General features: G+C 43.0%; 1 protein-coding gene across 1 annotated transcript in view; it reads right to left on the reverse strand.

The window, feature by feature from the left end:
- Window positions 1–22,594, reverse strand: part of LOC146817972 (ribosomal protein S6 kinase alpha-2) — a 1,223,136-nt gene that overhangs the window by 618,344 nt on the left and 582,198 nt on the right. The window contains exons 6-8 of the mRNA XM_085611448.1: window positions 15,878–15,984; window positions 5,833–5,870; window positions 3,423–3,565 (exon numbers count right to left, since the gene is read on the reverse strand). Coding sequence (XP_085467574.1) covers window positions 3,423–3,565; window positions 5,833–5,870; window positions 15,878–15,984 — 288 coding nt within the window. The remainder of the gene's footprint in view (window positions 1–3,422; window positions 3,566–5,832; window positions 5,871–15,877; window positions 15,985–22,594) is intronic.

Raw genomic sequence — 22,594 nt, forward strand, 5'->3', positions numbered from 1 at the left:
AATCAGGCTTTTCACATCGTGGGATGTGCCCGTATGCACCCGACTGCCAGTGGCGCATGGCATCCGACGCATTCGCTCGTGTCTATGTTATGCGCTGACGTCACCCTTCGATTCATAAGGACAAGTCCGTCAATCTAGTGGCTAAGTAGGGAAATGTATTAAAAGTTCATAGCTTTCTTACCAAAGATCATTGCATTTTAAACATCAGTATATATACATATCTGTATAATATGTTTCTTTACATTACAAAAGACATAGAAATTAAGAGAAAAAATATAGATTAAAGTGGCATTATAGTTAGGTGAAAATGTCAGTTAAAACGTAATGTTTTAAACTTAAAAAACACTGAAATTTATCAGTCACAGTTAACGGAAGGAACTGTGACTAATGCCCATGCCATGCAGTGTTGCATCAATGATGTCAAGTCAAGTCAAAAACTTCTTTATTGCGATCATTATGATCATAAAAGACACATCCATTAAATACATTTATAGCATTTTAGTATAAATACATTTAGCAATAAAGCGCAGTATTAAAAACACTAAAAATTAAAAACATGTCACTAAAAAAAAAAAAAGAATTACATCCCATTCTAAAATTATGATAAAACAAAACATTAAAATGAGGATGAGATACTCAAAGCACATCTCATAGTTATTTAAAAAATTACTTTCCGCCAGGGCCTGTGGGTAATTAAACTTAATCCTAAAGTGCTAACATATATTCAGATTGTCTTCATCTTAATCGCCCTTATTTTCCACGCCCAACTCAAGAATTTGGTCACGGCTATCACAATATGCACCTCAGTATTTGATGTTAATATGCGGAGAGCAGTGGCACAAGATCGGGTGCCCATGTTGGAACATAAGGCTTTAATCCATTTGGCTCTGGGAGATTTGTACGCCGGACAGATAAAGAGTATATGGGGGACTGTCTCTACCTGCTCAGGACAAAAGACACATGTGTTGCTCGGTGCGCTCTTCCAATTACAGGTGAAAGCTTTGACCGGAAGGGTACCTACTTTAAACTGAAAATCGAGTTTTTTTATCACCTGGTTTTGTTATAAAATCCCAGTAGTCCTCATATTTGGCCACACTTTTGTACTCCAGAAATAACCTAGTCAAAGAGGTATTCGAGGAGTGGAGTGCTGACTTTGTTCTAACCATGTTCCAATATGTTTCTTTGAAGATCCTCTTAGGGGGGAAAGAGTTACCGACAGGATCCTCCCATAGATGGCTTAGACCCATATCTTGTAGACCACTTTTAACCTTTTGTAGCCAGAGAATCTTGTGGGATGTATCGGCTCCAATAACATCTTTCAATGCGTTAGCATAAACTACCAGCTCCAGAGTAGACCATAGTCTTCTCCAGAAGGCCACTGGTCTAAATCGTGCTGCCTCCTCAAGCGTATGGCACCGAGATCTAAATACCTATACCTTACTTGACGGATCTTCTCAAAACATTCGAAAATTAAGCTTAGGTGGATGAACCTTGTTTTCTGGAAACTTTTGTGACAATTTATCAAACGGCGACAAAGTTATTAGCAAACCAAACAATCCTTTTACTTTAGAAGCTTGATTTGTGCTTTTTAAAATTGTTATTTTACACTCACTGTTTTCTGGGGTTTATATTTGATCATTTCATTTTATACTCAATAATGTAATGATTTTAAGTAAATCTAACAATAAAGTGAAATGGTCTTACCCATCCAACTGTATATTACGACTGTTGGGGCAATATTTGCCTGCTTATAGAATTCCAATGTTTCTAATGTATGAAACATCTGTGAGAACATCTATTGCCTGCAGTGGTATTGCAGCCTGCTATCTCTCTAAATTATGTGTGGAAAAACGTGTTTTACCTGCCAGTGACACTAAAGCAGTGATCTTCAAACTTCCCATGACATGCCCCTCCACATGAAAACAGTTTCTTCGGGCCCCCCCAGAATATAAACTATATATTCTTTAATTATTGCAATAAACTGGCAGCTGTGAACATATTTAGCAATATAAAATGATTGCAAACATGTTATGGGCAGCTTGGTCTCCTCATAGTGTAAAATCAGCCACAGAGTGAGTCTTTATTAGAATTGGGGGAAATGAATTTGAGGGTAATTTAGAACCCCTTTTGACATCTATTCCCTGCCAGGACATGAGTCCCATAAGATGCTATTAATTTTCCACTACAAAGAGGCTCGCTGCCACTTTTAAGCATGATGCGCCTGTTGGCACGTGCCTGGCGCACTCTTTAGATCAAACCAGGGCCTTCCGTATGATATAGGTGGCCATATATGTGAGTCCACCATCAGTTATCTAATTTGACAAGTGATGCCTGGTGCCATGTGAAGTGAGTAGTGCATGGGGAGGTAGAGTGGAAATGACTGCATAGCCAACGATAAATGGGGATTTTAGTGCTTTATAGTCCTAACATTTCATAACATCCTAATATTTCCCTTCAACTTAAGCTTTTTAAGGTTAGTTTGCATGTTTTTATAACACAGGTTAATCTATGTTCTTAGTAGCTCATCAAAATAACCCTTTATTAAAGATTTGAGGTCAATTATACGTAAAATACCTATGTCATACCAGCGAATATAAATGAGGCGTAGTAAAGCATTTACTATGATGGTTTACAGGTCAAATTCCACGGCATTACTGACATAAATAATAACTACTGTGAAAAAATAAAGCTAATTCTCTCAGCACAAGCCTTTTAATAGATACAAGACCTATTTAAAATAATTGTACATTTACTACGTGTATTTAACCTCTTGCGTCCTGGTTCAAGTGAAATATATTTGCTTATATCGACTACCAAAAAAAGCAAGTTTATTTCCATTATTGATATGAGAGGATTTGCATCATGACCCACTCGTGGTTTTGCCTCTCCTGTGCCATTGCCCCTCTCCACACAACGATTATATATAGCATATTACATTCTGGACACCTGAATATTCAATGTATATGAATGAAAACACAGGACCACTATTCACCTTACGTGGCTGAATATGGCACATAGTTAAACACGTTTTCTTCCACAGTCACTTCCTACATAAAAACGTTATTTTTGGATTAGCTAACTGATATTAATGTATCATATTCACCAATGGTATCAACAATGAGAAAAAGAAAGGGCTGCAACTTCAAGAGTTTTTAGTGGAAGGTGGCTTTCATTTGAGACGTCCCTGTGCAGTCATAATTTAATGCTAATTATAACATTTAGCACGCAGAGAAGCAAAGTAAGATTCAATTTAGAGGAAACAATATGTAATCTCAGTATCCCATGCAATTAAATTGTCTTTAGTTGCAATATGAATAAATGTCAAGAGCATGTTATGTTCTGTTAAAAATAGTTTCTTTGGAGTATGCACAAAATCGAAGATGTACATGAAATAAAAAACAAAATGACAATTCCATCCTTACCATTAGCACACCAAAAGACCACCAGTCAGCGCTCTGCATGTGCCCTCGCCGGTTGACAACTTCTGGGGCCATGTATTCTATGGTTCCGCAGAATGAGTAGGCCCGCTTGTCATGGTCAATGGCCTCTTTGCTCAGTCCAAAGTCTAAACAGTCAGAAAGAAAGATGTTAAGTTTTATGTGACGTCTGATGACTGAATGTGAGTATCTGTATGGCAATTCTCAGGGCATATAGCTGAGGGTACATCTCCAAGGTCCTCAACTTGCAACATAGATGTGGTACCTGCTGGATGATGTTGACTTCACAGCAACGCAGTTCATTTGGCTCATACTCTCCCTGCAACATTACTCCCTCCCAACATTCCTCCCCTCGGTCATTATGGACTGGTGTGTATCAGCCTCTCACAGCTGTCCCTGGTTGTCCCACCTAAAAGGAATTTTTATTTTACCCCTTCATCTCTCTCTCTCTATCTCCTGCCGGGCCCTTCTCTCTATGGCAGGGAGCTGCTTTAAAGACAGGTCAACCAAGAGTAAACTCTGTGGGCTCTTCTTTCACGAGTGTTGGAAGGCCCCTGTAGACCTTGATGGTATTCTTGCTGCTAAAGACTTATTTGCACCCCCACAAGCCAGCCTCACATGGCTTAGGCTAATGACATTGAACATTTTTGTTTGGGGGAGGGGGAGGGTTACGAAATTACGAAATGTTTGCGAAACAGTGTACCAAATCAACATCCAATCTGCCCAAGGAGCGTTTGTGGACTAGTTTTTCCTCAAAGATACATTTTCAGTGATGGGGTCAATCAGCACGTTTGGAGCTCCTTTGTCAGTAAAGGATAGGTGTTATTTAGGAGCATTTCTAAAGGTAATGAAACTAAGGTGTTTTTTGAGAGCTCAGTAATCTGTCAGTTTTGGCTCATCAGTGTATGACAGAAATGTTCTGGCTCACGTGGCATGTGACTCCTTGTTAGCTTGTGCTCAGCTCCTAGTCCACTGAGCCTTTATTCTCATGTTTACTCTTCCTTTAATGCAACTGCTATTCTGTTATTTAATTACAACTTTGTATCATAGTTATGCAAATTAGTGCAATGAATGTTAATGTGCCTCCTGCACAGCCATGCCTGAAACCTGAAGGCCAGGCAGGCGCCGCTTCTCCGCTATGGCAGGAAAGAGTCGCCCCACTGCTAAAACGCAGCAGTAGGATGAAAAATAAAGTGACAATAAAACTATGTTATTGTGATTTTATTTTTACTTACAGCCCGCCGAGTCGGGGGTGGGGTGGGGCCAGGCAGCAGTGTCACACAGCAGGGGGAGTGGCGAAGGCAGGCCCTACGAGTCCATGGCCCAAATGCGCAATTGGATATCTCCAGGCTGTTCCCTTGGCGATATCCTAGGTCTCAGGGGCATAGACACCAAGACCCTGCTGGAGCACAAAACGGGCCTGCTCTGCCCAATCCCAGCATTTCTCTCATGCTGGGAGAAGCGCTGGGATTGGGTGTGATTTGGGAGCCTGCGCCCATGGGAACTGTAGTGTCATCAGGAGGGGAGCAGTGGAGCGGCGCAGGAGAAGATCACGGCAGACTGCAGGAAAGGTAAGTTTCTATTTTTGATTCTATTCGTTTTTTACTTTCCTGCCTCCCCACCTCGGATTGGCAGCAGCCGCCATTGATGTCATGCGTTCTATTCCAAGTGAGATCGCTCAGTACATTAATGCCGCTATTTTAGCGACCTGAGTGTAACCTGCATTTGACAAGTTTGCATACTTACATATAGTTCAGTGGGTAACGTGCATGGTGCAATTATCTGCATGCTTTCTGTATGGTATAAGTGAATTAGAGGTGTGTGAAATTAAGCAAATTGTTTACAGCATTTCAGGAAAATTATGTACAAATATGTGAAAAAATGAGTAATGTGTTTTTCCAATATTTCAAGTGAAAATTGCAAGTGAGGGGATATTTTGTGTAAAACATCACACGAGATACCAGCAAGACATTGGTTAGAGCAGGAAATGTCTCTCAAGCATAACGTTTTTTTTTTTGTGCATACCAGTCTCCTGTACACAAGAGTCATGCAAATTTGTACAATGCAAAATTGTGTTGGCGTAATTACAATTTTGCCCAAGCCCAGTCTATGAATCTTTGCAGAATTTCATTCTTAACTGTTGATCAAATTAATGCCATTGATCTACCAACTAATGTTAAATGCAAATTCTTCAATTGTTTAACCGACCTGCTACCTACGTGTAAGCAAGTATTTTACCATGGTAAAGAGGACTTACGCTGCAGACTGGAGATACGAGACTGTGTGCACATGCAAAGAGTGTACTGAATAGCAACCTCCAAGAGGCCCTCTAATGTGTGTTAAATGATTATCATGATTCTCCAGAAATTGTAAAGGTCTTAGAACAGTTGCTCACCTGTGATCTTTATATGACCTTCTTCGTCTAAAAGAATGCTGAAAAACAACGAAGCAAGCATCAATAAGTGAAGAAATAGACAACAAAAACAAAGCAATGGGTCTGAGGTCTCATGTAGGGGCAGTCCACTTGACAGTATTGTCAATGCCCCCCACGCTGACACCGTATACAAAGGGTTGTACGTCTCAGAAAGGCAAAACATCTGTACTGCATTTCTTGTGTTTCAATTTTTTATTGAAATTTATAAATAGAATTAATACATATATTATGATAACTCTATGTATTATCATAAAATAAATATATAAGAACGTTGTTATATATAAGCATATAGTAACACTTTCTGAATAATTAATCATATTATATAATTTAAAAAAACATAAACATATAAATGCAAGGACACATATTTGGATTTATATTGAGGCCATAAAAGATGGAATTAATGGAAGAAGGGGAATAGAGGGGTAAGGAAAGAAGGGATCACAAAAGAAATCGATATTTGAAAAATGTACAAATATGAAGCATAATACAATATGAGTATGTTCCAAGGAGAAAAAGACACACTAGAAAAGCAATGCGAGTAGGTAAAAGGTGAATATAAGGGTTAAGTAATTTCATTTGACGTACATATATATAAATGTATGAGAGGACATTCTAAAAGATAAATAAGATAAGGTAAGATAAAGTAAGATAAATACGATAAATACTTACCATAACATTAATTAATTAGGCTGATTCAAAGAAATAAAAAAAGCAATATTCTGTGACATAAACAAAATTAAATAAATTAAATTATGTTACAGGTCTATGAATATATTGTTACAGGACCAAGGGAGATGAAGTGGGAAAAGGAAATACGAGACAAGGATAGAAAAAGAGAGTGAACTGGATAATATAGAGAAATGTACAAACAATAATTGAAAAAAATAGGCATACTGTGGAGAATGTAAGTGTAAGCAAAGAAACACACATGTATAGTATATTAAAAGATACAGAATTACATGTAAAAGTTCTGGTGAATAGCTATTAAAAACAACAACAAATAGTAGATAACCTCTTCCGTGCTCAGGACGGCATAAATACAATATGTGTTAAGGTTTATAACCACCAATAATGAATAATGAATGAGAATAAGAGGAAGTAGAAATTAAATTACTGCGTAGAAGGATCATTAACGTTAGCATCGGTATTTCAAGCTAGAAAAGGTGACCATATTCAAAGAAAGAGATCAGATTGATCCTGTATGTTGTATATCATACATTCGTAGGAAGCTGTTTGGATCATGGCCACCATCCATGTTTCTGTACTGCATTTCTTGATCATAATGGTAGTCACCACAGGAAGAAAGTGTAGACAGTAATGATTTTGGATTGTTTGACAACGAGACCATCTGCCATTTGGTTATTTTTTCCTTTTGGGACAGACCTAAAGGATGCCCAGAATGCTCCTTGTGACCTGGTTCTCAGTTCCCTGTGGGAGCAAACATCACTGAATCAGCTGAGAAAGCTATTTAAAGTACTTCAGTGGATCACAACCTGCCTCCTTGAGTAGCTGAGGTTTGGGGGTAGGAAGCAAAGCTGATATTAAAGAGGAGCTACGACTGTCTCCCGTGCTAGGTGTGTCATGCCTACTTAGGCTTAGGTTGCCTGAGGTATTAGCAGGACTGGAAATAGTGGTTCTGGTCAGCACCTCCAGGGGAGTTTTCAAAGAGCCCCGCACCAAGTCTTGGTTTAGCTGTGCCATTGTGCTCCAATTAAGGGGTCAAGAAATTGGTGTGAAAAGTAAATGGAATTAGGAGCAGGTGTGGCACCCAAGAAAGAGAAATAAGAACAGAACAGTAAAAGTTCACGGTGAGTGTGCAGGATGATAAAGCTGGGAGGATAAACTAGGGCCTACATCGGTATAGGAGGAACAGCATCCTCATACCTTTTATCAACTTCTAAGAGGCACGTCATTACAACTGCTTTTCGTTGAATTTCCTACAGAAGGATTCACAAATGGTAACATAACACAAGTGCACAGAAAGCTCTGGCAAAGTCAATGACAAATGTATGAGGTTCTTAAATTACACAACAGTATATAATATGGGAAGTCTAGTTCCTGGATCAAACCATTGAGTGGACTTGTACACCTTACTAAATGAAATATATTGGTGGTGAGTGCTTGCATGAGGATCTAGAAACATATAAATGCTCTATTCCTAGACAATTTAATGCAGCCTTTCTATTCCTAACATAGTTAACTCATCATTTCCCGAGTTGGTTCCAGGTTTGCATTAACAATATATGTTAAATAAGTCAAGCAACGCACCTGAAGCAAAACATGTGGTCAGCGGATATGCAAACTTCAATGCTACATGTTATGCCTCATTAAAATTTTTGAAGCTTGCAGTAGGTGGGTAACACTTTAACTAGTGAATACTGTAGTCTGTGGTATTGCTATTTACCAGGTGCACTATTATCACCCAAAACTGCGGGGGCACTCAGAATTAGGCTCTGGGTATTTTTTATCTTATAATTGTTTGCTTACTACAGAGGCCGGCTCTTTTCCAGCTGTGGGATAAATGTCTCTTCATTCACACATCATTCTGCTGCCCCTTGAGATTTGCAATATAACAAATAATGAAAGTCAATTAAAGATGAATGTTATAACGGCTCCTTGATGGAGAGGCCTGTTTCCTTTTAGACCTGGAAAACGCCTTCCATACCCTAAGCTGGGACTGCCTGTTCGGGTACTAACCGACAATGCTTTTGGGTGCTGAGCCATAAAGCTCTTCTATACTACCCCACTTAGCAGAATTTGACTGGGCCAACTTATCTCCTCCCCTTTCCCAATTCACTGAGGTACTTTACAGGACTGTCCTCTCCCCTCTGCCTCTTCGCATTAGCCATTGAGCCACTCATGGTGCAGGTGAGGGAGGAGGGAGAGACAAAGAGGAGCCCATTGCATGATACAACCTATGCCAAATATCTCCATGCTGATGATGTTTCACTATATCTGCGAGATCTACGTAGCAACCACTCCAGTATAGGAAGACTTCTCACCAAATGTGAGCCGCAATCAGGTCTCCACGTCCGCTATAAAAGTCTTGTCTCTTCTCACCAGCCCTTTCTTTCCCACAGGTTGACTTAGACTTAGGAGGTTGTTCCGCCTCTGAGAAAATAGCTCCTTCTCTACCTGTTCATCTAAAACTACCACACTGACCAGGACATCCTCGAGGGCAACCTTGCCAAAGTGGTCAGGACCCTTAAAACTCAAGAAGGCTTCTGGAAGTGTTTGTAACTCTCGGTCACGGGTCGGGTTGCCTTTGCTAAGGTGTTAATGCTCCTGCTCCTCTTTTTATATTTTGTTAACCTGCCACTGTTCCTCCCGCTGAAGACATTCTGGGAGTTGGACTCTAAACCAGGAAAACTCATTTGGCATACTTGGCATTCTAGGGTGGCACTAATTATGCTTAAAATTCCAGTTGACTGGGGCAGGTTGGGGGTCCCTAATTTCTGTCCGCAAACTACAGTGGTGTTTCGGCTGATGCTCGGGATGAGAGCTTGAAGAACTGACTGCCAAGGCCATGATATGGAGTCATCAAGATCTTTAGTAGTTAGTACTTCTAGAACTCCCTCTCCCCAAGACACACCTGAATGTAGCACTACATTGTTTAAACAAATGCCTGTACATCTTTTTTCTTGATGGGCAATTTTTACCTTTCTCCTGTCTTACAGAACAGTTTGGATTACATGAAGGTCAATTCCTAATACAAGGCTTGCTACTGCATACCCTCTGAGCTAAGTGGGCAATCACCAAAAGTGAAGAAGACCCTCACATACTAGTAGAATCCATATACACCGTGGGAAATGGCAGCAGAATTGATAGTTGGGCTCATAAAGCCATCTAGACCTACACTCAAATCTCGCTTCAACCAGTCAGTGACACCTGGGAACTTGAGCTCCTAAGCACATTACATGAAAAGGAATGGATCAAAGCCTCTACATACCCACTGAAGGTGGCAAGCAATGATCACTTTAAATCAATATAGTTGTTCATCCACCACAGAGCTTATTTCTTCCCGTCAAAACTCAATGACTTATTCCCTACAGTCAGCGCAGCTTATGGCCACTGTGGGTCCCAATTGATGGACTTCTGCCATATGCTATGAAGCAGTCTCGAACTGTCCACATTCTAGTAGGGCGTCCTTCAGCAGGTGGCCAACTTATCGGGACCTTCCAGATTAGAGTCTTGCACAGCCTGTGCATTAGGAATATTCAAGCAGCCAAAAAAAGCTAAAATAGCACTGTGCGTTTCCTTGACTTGTCACTACTACTTGCAAGCAGGCCATTGCCTCTTGCTTGATAAATGGAACCATGATCACCTAGACTGGGAGAAAGCCGAGAGCATGATCCTCCACAGGGAAGAAACCTGCAAGCCCTACCTCCTTCCCTCACCCTATGTTTCTGAAATTATTTTTCTCCCCTTGAACTCTCTCCTGGCTCCTGCAGGGGCTGTGCACTACTCTGTATTCCTTTCCATCCATACAGGTTAAGACACACCTCCGGGAGGCCATCCTCATAGTTATACCACTGCAGATCTACACCTGACCCACCACAGATACCTGTATTGTCACCGACGAACTCTTCCAGCTTGTCAGTTCTAAATTGGTATTTATTTACCCCTGATTTGTTCTTGTAATTTTACCTCTGTATCACTATCACACATTGTAAAACCTTCCCGGGTGAAGCGAACCATTGACTTATCTTCTTCAAACTTTTGCAAGCCTACATCACTACAACCATCAAAGGCATGTCTTTCCTGGTGTGGAGTGTCGCACACTACCTAACCTTAAATGTTTATGCGGACTTACAGTTTTTTTTATTTCGCATGCTAATATTGGGTTATATAAATATACAACTATGTCAAAACCCTAATGAAAACTAATGGACAATACAATTTAAAATGCATATTATTGATTTTCCTAAAATGATCCGCCTCCACAATCCCCTGACGGTATTGCATGTGCTTCTTTTTCAAAATGAGACTCATCTAATTTATTGTGTGAATTATTCATAATTTTTTAGACTGTGTTTACCTTTATATATGGGTTGTTTCTGCAGATTTCACACATGAAAAAATAGGATGAATAAGTTCTAGACTACACACAAAACAAACCATAAATCAATTGTGAGATCAAAATTGAGTTTTTGTTTTGTTTTTAAATCAGAATTACAATATTAAATACAACCATTCAAATATTATTTACGCAATACAATAATCAATTTGCTACAAATTAATTAGAACATTAAAAATAGAAAGACAACTAAAATACAATATTGCTCTTCAGTCTGCCCTGACCTCACATTTGCACGTATACAGACTTTGACCAACAAGCCAGTTATGATGATTTTATGAAATGATTCATTGCTCAGGCTGTAATGTCTAGAGGGGATAAAGAAAATAAATGAGTCCTCTAAGGACACCTCCGATATTAATATCGCAATGTACTCTTGCAACAGCTACATCCATCATTGCAAATAAACCTCTCTCAAAGAGTGCTTTACCAAAGATAAGTAAATGGTTTATTTAGATATGATTTTAATGTGTTTCTTCAGTGTAAGTGCAGCTCTGGCTTGCAATTTGCAAACATGGCCCACTTTTTTATACGTATGTAATTCACAAATGTGGGCCAGTTTAATTTTGGTGCCTGGTCTATTTTCTTTCCCAGTCTGACAATGCAAATAAAAAGGATTGCCGATAATAACAAGGGTGACCTAATTAACGCATTTGGGTCTCTGCAGAGCCTTAAAACTAGTGGAGTCATCCTCGGGAGGGGGCGTCCTCGTGGAGCACTACTATTGCCTTGACCCCACCCCCTGCCTCACCACAAGCTGCATTCAAGAACAAGCATTGAAAATGCAATAGGCCTCGCCTTTGATTAAGTTAAAGCCATTTGCTTTGCTAATGGTGTTATATAGCATGTTTGCAGGCTCAGCTGGTGCAGGGGCTCTTCGAGCCCAGCTGGACCCCTGGCTCAGCTCTCCCCGTTCATTTGCTGGGTGGCCCACCTCTAATCTATAGCCCCTTAAACCGAGGGGTAAGGCTCTGACTGCCACCGGAAGGCAAACACATTTCTCCAGAGACAAGGGATGAAGCTGCTCCAAGTGGCCCGCATCACACGTGGCGCTAGGCGGCTGTACCGGCTGCGCCAGGCACTGGAGCACGGTGACCGGAACAGCGCGTGATCAGGACAGGTCGGCACCGGCAGCCGGTGCGTGGAAAGGGAGGGTGGGGGGAACCTCTAGGACCGGACAGGCCTTTCATTCCACTGGTAGGTATAGAAGGGGGAGGGAAACCTACTCAGGACCGCGCATTTCCTCACTGTGCTGGAGCACGGGGAGGCCGGTTTCGAAAACCCAGGGTGGTTTGGAGCCTCTGTCACTTTTCCCAGCTGCCCGGCAGGCAGGGGAGGCTTCAAGAGAGGAAGACGGGAGGTAGAGAGAAAGCGATCAGAGGGAGAGGGGAGCGAGAGAGTGGGTGAAGGAGAGGGGAGCAACAGAGTGGATGGAAAGAGCCCGCGAGGAGACAAAGGGATCGGGGCTGTTTGCGCATTTTTGATTCCCAGTCCATCCCTGCGCCCTCATCAACCCGCGTAGGGGACGCTGTCCACCTCCGCTGTGTCACAAGCCTCACTAAGCATGCACTCACTGATGCAAGGCCTCCCAGTCTCTGTGTCACAGAAGAACAGATAGAACTAGTTGGGGATGAACAAGCACTGAGATTTGCAGGAACGGACAAATAATAATTTCTATACTTTGTGTAGCGCTCTCTAAATTTTCTCTGATCTCTAGGCGTTGAAAACAGTTGTTAATCATGACGAGGGCCTCGGGGATTATGCAGTAGGGAAGGACCAAATTATGTTGCATGTCTGACTAAATTATTCAGCAAGAAAAGACAATCAATCAGCATAATGCAGCACATTTAGCGATAGCTTTACGTTGACATTTTTACAAGGGTTAACACAATATCTGGGCAAAGGTTTCACCTCATTAGAACTAGTTTAGCACTCAAATCCAGGAATATCAAGAGGCAACAAGCTACTGTGTTTTTAGTAACTTTTGATCAGTTTGAGCTAGAAAGATTTTCTTTGCAAACATTTGCAGATTACGTAGCAGATAATGGATTATGTGGCAAATGGTGTAAATCCATAATAAGGCAAAAAAACGTCAGGGCGAAATATTGCAGATTTCCAGGAGCCCTGATGAAGGACCCAACTCAATAGCACTCATTTTACCGACCTCAGAAGTATTAAAAGCTGAGTAACAGCACCAGGATTGGAACCAGTAACCATCAATCTAACACACATAATTATACAAAGGACGCATTAGTCCATTGAGCTATATTACATTTTATACTAGGAAACACAGAAGTACACAGCTATAGATTGACAGAGGCGCACACACTGGGACAGTCACCCACTGACATACACACCTAACAGTCAGTGTTGTAACGCAAACTGTTGGGGCCCTCCTGCAGATTGTGGGGAGCCCCCCCGCACCTCTCGCTCTCCCATAACTCAAAGATATTAATTGGTCATGGCTCAATAGGGGGGACTTAAATGGGATGGGGCTCCCTAAATGGCTTTCCCCACACACACGCACCACAGGGACCGCAGAGGCCTGTGTTATGCCTCTGAACAGTCATACTGCTGGTAGTTAATCAAATCGTCCTGATCAGTGAGAGCACATTCATAAAATGAGCTAAAGGGAGAATGGAGGAAAATAGGGGCGACAAACAGCCATACGAACATGCACTTGTGCAGGACAGTGACAGAAGTAGTTCAGGGAGAACACGTAATTGGAGATACACACAGCGACCGCCAAGTGAAGACACGCAAAGACAGACGGACGGACAGACATACGTTCAGAGCCTCACCATGGCGAAGCCAGAGAGCAACGCCGAGGTGTGGCTGGAAGCCTTGAGCTTGGTGCGGCTGGTGTAGAGGCACCTCCAGTTGAGAGCGTGTACCGAGTGCTGGTTCACGCTCATCAGCTCCACGTAGCTGCGGCTCACGAAGTCCCGGTAGGTGACGGCTGGCTCCTCCGTGAGGCTCGGGCTGCACTGCTCCTCCTCGCCTCTGGTATCGCCTTTATTCCCGCCACCCACCTCTGCCGCGGGCTGCATGGGCGCGCAGGTACCCTCCGCCCTGCCACTGGGGGGCGTGGCACCTCTTCACCAGCCTGAGGCAGCGCCCGGGTCCCTGAGGCGAGTGTCGGGACAGCTGAAGCAAGAGAACACCCTCAACGGAAGAGCCCCCGCGGGCGGTCGCTGTCACAGTGAACCGGAGGTGCCGCTGTCATCCGGGGCCCAGGTAGTGAGTGGTGCCAAGGAGGCGCTGCAGCCGGACGTCCAGAGTGCGCCCTGGAAAGAGGGCACTGACGGAGCTGTCACAAAGAACACAGAAGGGCCCGCGCAGGGGGCACTACCGCAAAGGGGGCTCGGTAGCGGAGAGCTCCAGAGGAACTCTCATGATGGATCAGGGAGGGAAAGTACAGCAGGCGTGCCTCACTCTGACAGTGAGGAATCCTCCCTCTGTAGGACCCCAGGCTCAGGCTGGAGAATCGCTTCAAAAGAAACTGATCACTGCTGAGCTGCGGGGCTGGGCAGCAGGGGGTTGAGTGCCGTCTGCAGGAAGCACTGTACAGTTCAGCACCGGCGATCTGTCCGCGCCCAAACCGGGGTGGAAGTGAGTCACGGGGAGGGACCCAGGCACTCCTCCCCTTCCCAGTAGGCACACACACACATGAAAAGCACACAGAGCAGAGCACGGAAGTGTTGGAGCGAGGGAGGCGCACTCCCTCTGGGTCACAAGTCTCACTAGGCATGACCGATGACCCGCCCTCCCTCCCGCACAGGCGCCTGCAGAGCCCCCACTGCTCCCCAGTCCGCTTTCACTTTCGTCCTTTACGAAAGCTTTTCTTGTCTTTATGGGGCCATATGTTTGAAACACATGGCCCCATAAAGATAAGAAAAGCTTTTACCACAAACGTAAAGGAACCGAGCCAGTCCAACTGGGACCGCTCTAAAAGAGAAAAGTGTACGTCACTAGACGCTCTATTCCAATGGCTGGCCACCGTTTAGCATAAACGTGATGCCAGCCAATGGAAAAGAGGGGCGGGCTTAAAGCCCACTACAGAAATCTCCTCCAAATCATTAAATCTCATCAGCGAGACTGCGCATGTCTGCGCAGTCTTACGCCAGGCGAGACCTAAAAATTAAAAAAGACACCCAGCCTGGGAACAGCCATGTCATTGTGTTCTTTCTTCACATTTTGTTCACTCTAGAATTACCTTTTTTTTCTAAGATGTTTTGTTTCTGTAAGTAACTTTATGCAACGTATTAATTTTATGTTCCATACTGTGAAAAGAGCTGCCTTCCTGTCTGTGTGAGTTCAGGTTGTGCGCAGGTGTTGTAACAGGGCACAGTTAAGAACTGTGTAGGTCAGGCCTAAGGCAAAGCAATCAGTTAAACATGTGCTGCATTGGGCCTGTGCTGAATAGGGCCTGTGCTGAATAGGGCCTGTGCTGAATAGGGCCTGTGCTGAATATCCGAGTAATGTTTTGAAAAACTGGTGATTTTTTTTTTTCACTCTAGTAGCCCCACCCCCACCCACAGGCCCATCGGTGCGGCCCTCTGCCACAAAACACTGTTCTTTTGGCCCCCGAGAAAAACTTTGTGAGTACCCAAGTTTTAAAGGATGATGCAAAAATTGTTCTGTTAATCTTAAAAAAATAGTATATGCTTGTGTTTCTTTCCTTTCATCTTATTGCTAAAATGCTGTATTTACTTGCTTGTTGTTTATAAGGACCACAGATATGACAAACGTAGTTAAAAAAAATTATCAGGTGCAAAAATGGAAGCGTGGTTAAGTGAACAATGCATAATATGATTTGTTGCAGGGCTGAAAAGCGTGCACAGATGTGGTGGCGGCCATTTTGGAGTTTTGTGTGTGATGGCACGGTGCACACACAATCTTCCAGTTCGCTTTGCCTCATTAACTTACTTCTCTGGCTTGAGATCTCGGTAAATGATTCCGAGGCTGTGCAGGTGATCTAACGCCAAGGCCAGCTCGGCTAAGTAGAACTTGACATCCTCCTCTGTAAACATCACCTAAAAAGACAGAAAGTCAAAGTTCGGTGAGCTGCGAGAACAAAGCCCCATTAATATCCGCATCAGCTTGCGACCGAGGCCAATTAGAGACTCATAGCAGACATTTCATTCAATTACCGTCAACCAGAGAAGAACTAACATGGTTTTGTGGGCAACATAGGTCACTGAGCTGCCCCAAGCTTTAAAGAGATATCTCTGGTATTCAGTTCACATTTCAGTTTATGTGTTTCATTGTTCATAGTATATGGTGTTGGTGGAACAAACTCTCTTATTTTTTCCCGTCTATTTATTTTCCGCTTGTTTATTTTCCTGTCTTTACATTTCAAATATACCACTGCATAGTTCTAATAAACACCTTAGAATTTGGCCTATTCAATGTTTACAACTGTTCTCACTGACTTACCGAAAAATATTTAGATGAGCAGATGTAGGGATACCTAACAAGCAGGAGAAAAATGTTGTGCTAAAGACATGCCTTACAAATTCCAGGAACAAAACGTTCAGTTGCAAAGGACGACAATTCTGCATTAGTGACTTCCCAGGGAGTATACCAGGAAAGTCATTTGTGACAGGCTAGCTTTCTCGTCGCATTCTTGGATAGGTTTGTGAATCAGAAATAGTAAATCTGCAACCATGCGGAAAACTCACTCAGGAGGGGCAGAATTACGACTTTAAAAAAAAAAAATTCGAACTTGTTGGGCCTATTTACCAAGGCATTTGGGAATATGCTAAGTAGTACTCCCGTAGTACTTTTTTACCTACTGTAGCATGCCTTTGTGAAATGGCCCCAAAACCGCTAAAATGGGAATAATCAGGGAATATTCGTATACAATTAGTACAAATACATAGGAGTGTGCCCTCTTTATACTTATACTAATAGGAATTTGGAGGTTGCAGGGCCAATTCACAAAAGCAAACAAAAGGGTGTATAGCAATACTTCTCGTATTCATAAATGCTTTTGTGAATTGGCCCCAATGACTCAGGGGCATATTTACAAGCTGGCGATAAAAAATTATCGTTTTCGGCCTAAAAGCGGCGATAATTTTATCGCCTAATTAGCAAGGGCACGCTAACTTTAGCATGGGGATTCCTAACGCCCAGCTTTGCATCTCTAATGAGATGCAAAGTGGGCGTTCCTGACATAACATGACAGGAGAAATGTCGCTAAGCGACATTTCTTCTATCATCAAGCCCCACGCTATGAAGCATAGTGGCAGGAAAAGTAGCGATAACCCCTGTTATCGCTACTTTCCTTACGCCTGCTTCAGGACTGACTTAGCCATGATATCCTATGGAAGGTGGATATCATGGCCAAGTTTGTGAGTCCCTATCAGCAAGCTAACGCCACACTACGTGAGATTATCGCTGGGTTTCCAGCGATAATCTCACGTTAGGCAGTTAGCGTGAGGATTTTTATCGCTGAAGAAATAAGCATTGCTAATAGCACGCTATCTCAGTGATAAAAATCCACGTTACCCGGCGATAATTATCCTCACGCTAAGAGCGCTGAGCGATAATTATCGCCGGTGTTGCTGATATGCCCCTCAATTCTTTTGCAGTTCATCATTGATTAGTGCCTGCCACTGTGCACCGTGGGTTCGATTCACAAAGGTAAACTTAGACTTTAGTGTAAGTGTACAACCTTTTGGAATTCACAGATTAATTTACAAGTAGTAACTTCACTACTAGTAACTTCACTACTAGTAACTTTGCTACTAGTATATTTAGTAGGAGTAAAGTTACTAGTAGTAGCTTACCTTTCTGAATACCACAAAGTCGTGAACTTAGACTCAAGTAGCAAACTTAGATTTAAGCTTATGTTTACCAATTTTTGGTATTTACAAAGGTAAGTTACTACTAGTAACTCTATTGCTTCTAAACCTACTAGTTGTAATATTAATACTAGTAACTTTACTACTAGTAACTTTACTAGCAGTAATGTTACTAGTAGTAGCTTACCTTTGAAAATACCAAACATTTGTATACTTAAGTCAAAGTTTACCTTTGTGAATCAGGCCCGTAATGTATAACACTCACATACTCAAAAAATGTCCTGCGATCATCAGTCGCAGGCCTGTTTTCATTGCTCTCGTTTGGTACACAGTATACAGCCTGTAACAAGGCACTTTGTTTACCACTCTAATGAATCGAACACAGTCTGCAGAGTGGGTGTAATTTGTGTTTAGTATTTATGTCTATTACACACAGTGTAAATCCAGGTATTCTGTACTGTATAATACAACAAACATGCATGGAACCATCGACTTGTCTGTAGATCACGTTAAGTATCTGTGTGTTGTGCGTATAATGTATGGTTTAACCCGGTGTTGTGGGACTACTGAGATTATCAAAACACAGCCAACAACCCTCAAGTGTGAATTATAATTTCTACATGTGTGTGATAAAACAGCGTACAGAGTTGTCATTTAGGTACTACCAACGTGAGCTACATCATTTAGATGCAGGCCAAGGCCTTATGTGGACTATGGTGGCTGTTGTGTCCGCCCTGTTTAGGACTCTAAATAGGGTGGGCGGAGCATTCACCATTTTGTGGCGGACATCCTGCATCTGCTAAACTCGAAATATGGCCCTAGGTTTACTGTATTTGTAAAGTATTAAAAATGCACAACTTGCAGGATAACTTACTATGTTTGAACCTGGAAACAACAAACACAACCTGCAGTCTTTGGATACAGCCTATGTTTAAGGGCATATGTCTGCAAAGTTACACTGAATGTACAGCTTCCATACGTTGACGGTGTATAGCACTCCGATGCATTACTAAAGGGAAGCATAATCTGAGTCTTGAGGATTCCTTTCTGCCTGATAGCCAGTTACCCTGTTTGCCTGGATTGCACCTAAGGGACTCGGTGTCCCAGAACTGCAGTGGAAGGAGGAAGGGGAGGAGCCAGGCAGCATACCCACTGGTCACGTGCTGAAAAGCGATTGTTGCCTCCTGCAGCGTGGGACGCCTTTCTGCCTGATCGCTAGTTGCTCTGTTTGCCTGGATTGTACCTAATGGACTCGTTGTCCCAGAATTGCAGCGGAAGGAGGAAGGGGAGGAGCCAGGCAAGGGCAGGCCGGTCCATGTCCGTCAGGGCCTGAAAGAGGCTGTGCTGGACCACCCCTCTCGGCTCTGGGACTCGCTAGAGGGAGTTTGGCGCACCTGTGCAGCCTTAAGGGAAGGTACCGATAGGGAGCCTTGTGGACGATTATTAAGTAGAACTACAAGTACGGGAAGGTAGGAGGGGTTTTCTTGTACTTTTTTAATCCCGGCCAAGGTTGTTAGATTTACCAGGTCTGTCTTGTGTGACTGTAGTTACACTTTAGTCTTTTTTGTACTTGTCCTGTCTGCTGGTTAACCTGTTTAGTTTAACCCTGTCTGGGAACTATGGGGAAACGCAAAGGTCCAATATAAGTACCCCCAGGGCCACCAGCCACAACGATGGATGCATTCCTATTAAGGGCAGCTGGGATTGTAGAGAAGGAAATCGAGCTGGTGGCCTGCCGGCTCTCTCGTTTCCCTGTACCCCGACCTGTTTCCAGCCCACCATGCATATCGGGGGTAGCTTGTCCCAGTCTACCCAGGATACCCATCCTGACCAAGGGCAATTATCAACACCAGTAAGATCCCCTGTCCAAGGATGATATGGAGGCTATGATAGAAGGATGGATGGGCTCCCTGATGACAAATATAGAGTGCAAACTAGATCCTATCAGGCAACGTTTAGCCACAATGGAGTTGGAGCTCATGAGGATTCGCCAATACAGGCCAGCTGGGAATACTGATCCTCAAAGCACCTCTTCGGGGGCTTTAAACCGGTCCCCGGTCAGTAAGCAGTATAACGTCTGATCTAAATCCAAGTGGGTATATGCCACCATTAACTTTTGTGCAAGGTAGTGCCAAACTTCCTCCCGGTCCCTGGCAGATTCAAGCTTTCGGGAGATGGACTTGTTGGTCGGAGTAGTGACATCGAAACTACAGTGTCCGACAGCCTGTCCTGGTCCAGCCAAATAATCAGTGGGGGAGCTATTGAGAGGAGAGGGTGGTCATCACAGAGACCAGCACAGCAGACCCCGCAGTGAGAGACGGAGGAAGAAGCTTCCTACTATACATCTTCCACCAGAATCTTGACCATATGTAATAGTACTTGGAAATGTTTTGGTGCTCTCCTCGGGTTCCGTTGAAGAATTTCACCAACCTAGGAACAAGGTTCTGCATTGGCTGGATCGTAATGCTTCCCTTGGACTAAGGTTGAGGAAATTCATAAATATGGTGTGTTGAGTTTCTTGGGTCAGGAGGTCTACAAAAAACTTGATGGGAGACAGTGTAATTGTTAACTTTAACATATCCCATGTGGGAGAGAGAATTTTACATTCAGTATCATAGAACAACTTATGTGGGGTTGTCTCTTCTATCCTGGCTTCCCAGCTGCAGCATTTCTATAGATCCTTCAGCAGTGCGTCGACGACCAATAGGGTGGGTTCATGGAGGCTCCCGGTTAATTCTGGTCGTCCCGTGCTGGACCGACAGATGGTAACTCAAGATTTACCCCTTTATCATTTGTTTACACCTTTGGAAACAATGGACTCCTGTGACTGACCTTCCTGTATAGAACCTATAGAGACAGCATCCTTGCATCCAATGCAATCAGGGCTACTCCCTACAGGTCTAGGGGATGGCAAGGCTTGTAAATGTATTTCATGGAATGTAGCCGGATTGGTAAGCAAGTTCTCTGACCCAGGATGGATTGCCTACATAAAAGGATTTAATGTGATTTGCCTGCAGGAGACGCGAACTAACACCAATAATTTTTTCTTAGAGGCATTCTTAGTCGGCGCTTGTAATCACAGCTGACGAAGTCAGTAAGGGTATTGCAGGGTTATCTAGCAATAAAGCACAAGGGCCTGATGGTATCCCCCCGGACCTTTACATATCTAACCCGCAACTGTGGGTGCCAGTCCTCACCACCAATGAAGCAATTAGAGAGGACCCACTTAGCACCTGGTCTATATTCACTATTGTCCCAGTCTTTAAAAAGGGGAATATGGACAACACTCTCTGCTATAGGCCCATATCGCTACTTGACTACTCTGTCAAGGTGGTGGGACATATCCTGTTGGATAGGTTGTCTACATGGGCAAACAATAATAACATTTTCACTGATATTCAATATGGTTTTTGTCTAGGGAGGTTGACAGTTGACCAATGTTTGAATTTATATATGATTGTCAACAAATACACCATCGCTCTATATGGTAGTATATATCTGGCCTTTATGAACTTGTCTTCTGCCTTTGATAGTGTCAACAGAAATAAGTTTTGGAAGACCGTATTGTGCATTGCTATAGACAGACATTGTTCTTTAATACAACCTGCAATGAGTGGGTGCAATGCACCACGGATTTTATTTATTCATGCCTGAATAAACTTGCACTATTACTAAATCCTCGTTTAAGAGACTCCTCATTGGGAAACACATCCAGGATATATATACTGTGAATAGGAGGGATTATTTCTGGACACAAGATATGTGCAGTCTTAACTGTGTGTCTAACACTGGACCCTAATGAATCTTATTCGGGACAGAAATACATCCAGATTTAAGGAGCTTCACACATTGAGTATAGCCCTGAAGAAGTCGCTGCGCACAACCGTAAGCACGACGAAACACGTGTTGGCTAAGGCTGTTGTGAATAAACTGAAGCGCATGTTCCAGCAAAGACTCAAGCTTTTGACACACTATTATTGATATAATTGATACACTGTTAGTGTGTGCAGGGGACTGTGGTTCTCTTTTACCAGTGGACATCCACATGTTGGGGAGGAGGGTGGCTCTCCCTACCCTTATGCACCGCAATCCTCACTCAGTACTAGAGTATACTTATCTGCGTATTGCCCAGGAGCGCCAATACCCTATAGAACTACCTACCAAGCAGTTTCAAAGACATTGTCCTATTCCTAAGAGAGCTTCATAGGTATACCAAAGCGGAGGTATGATGTACGAACAATTGCAAGGTTACTCGACAATTTCCAATCCAGAGAGGGGTCTGACTGGGATGTATATTGGCCCCTTTTTTATTTAATTTATAAATTAAGAACTTGAAGAAGGTTTTAGTTGACACACAGGTTGATTTTCCCCAGGTGAAACGGCGTGGTTTGCCGGTATTACAGTAGGCGGGAAATGCGGTCCTTACGGCACAGACAGCGAGGGGTCTGTAAATGTTACTTAACTCCTTTGTGAAGTTTATGGAGGACCGGGATCTGCTGGTCAACAACTCCAAGTCATACATGATGCAGGTGGGGCGGAGTTCAAAGGAGACTTTTAATTTTAAGGTCGGGTCCACTACAGTCCCTAAGACTCGCGCCTTCTCTTACCTGGGGGTTATGTTGGATGCCAAACTAAACATGGGCCCCTTGAGAAGTAAAAAGAAAGGGAAATATTTACTAGCCAACTCTGCAATTTTTTACTTTGCCTCACAGTTGGGCAAAAAAGCGATAGGTCCAATTTTGGAGATCTATAGAGCAAAGTGTTTATCGCAGGTAACTTATGGCAGTGACATGTGGGGCTATATATCTCAGGAGGAGCTACAAAGAGCTGAAAATAA

The sequence above is a fragment of the Triturus cristatus genome, chromosome 6 (assembly GCF_964204655.1).
Source record: "Triturus cristatus chromosome 6, aTriCri1.1, whole genome shotgun sequence".
NCBI classification, from domain to species: Eukaryota; Metazoa; Chordata; class Amphibia; order Caudata; family Salamandridae; genus Triturus; species Triturus cristatus.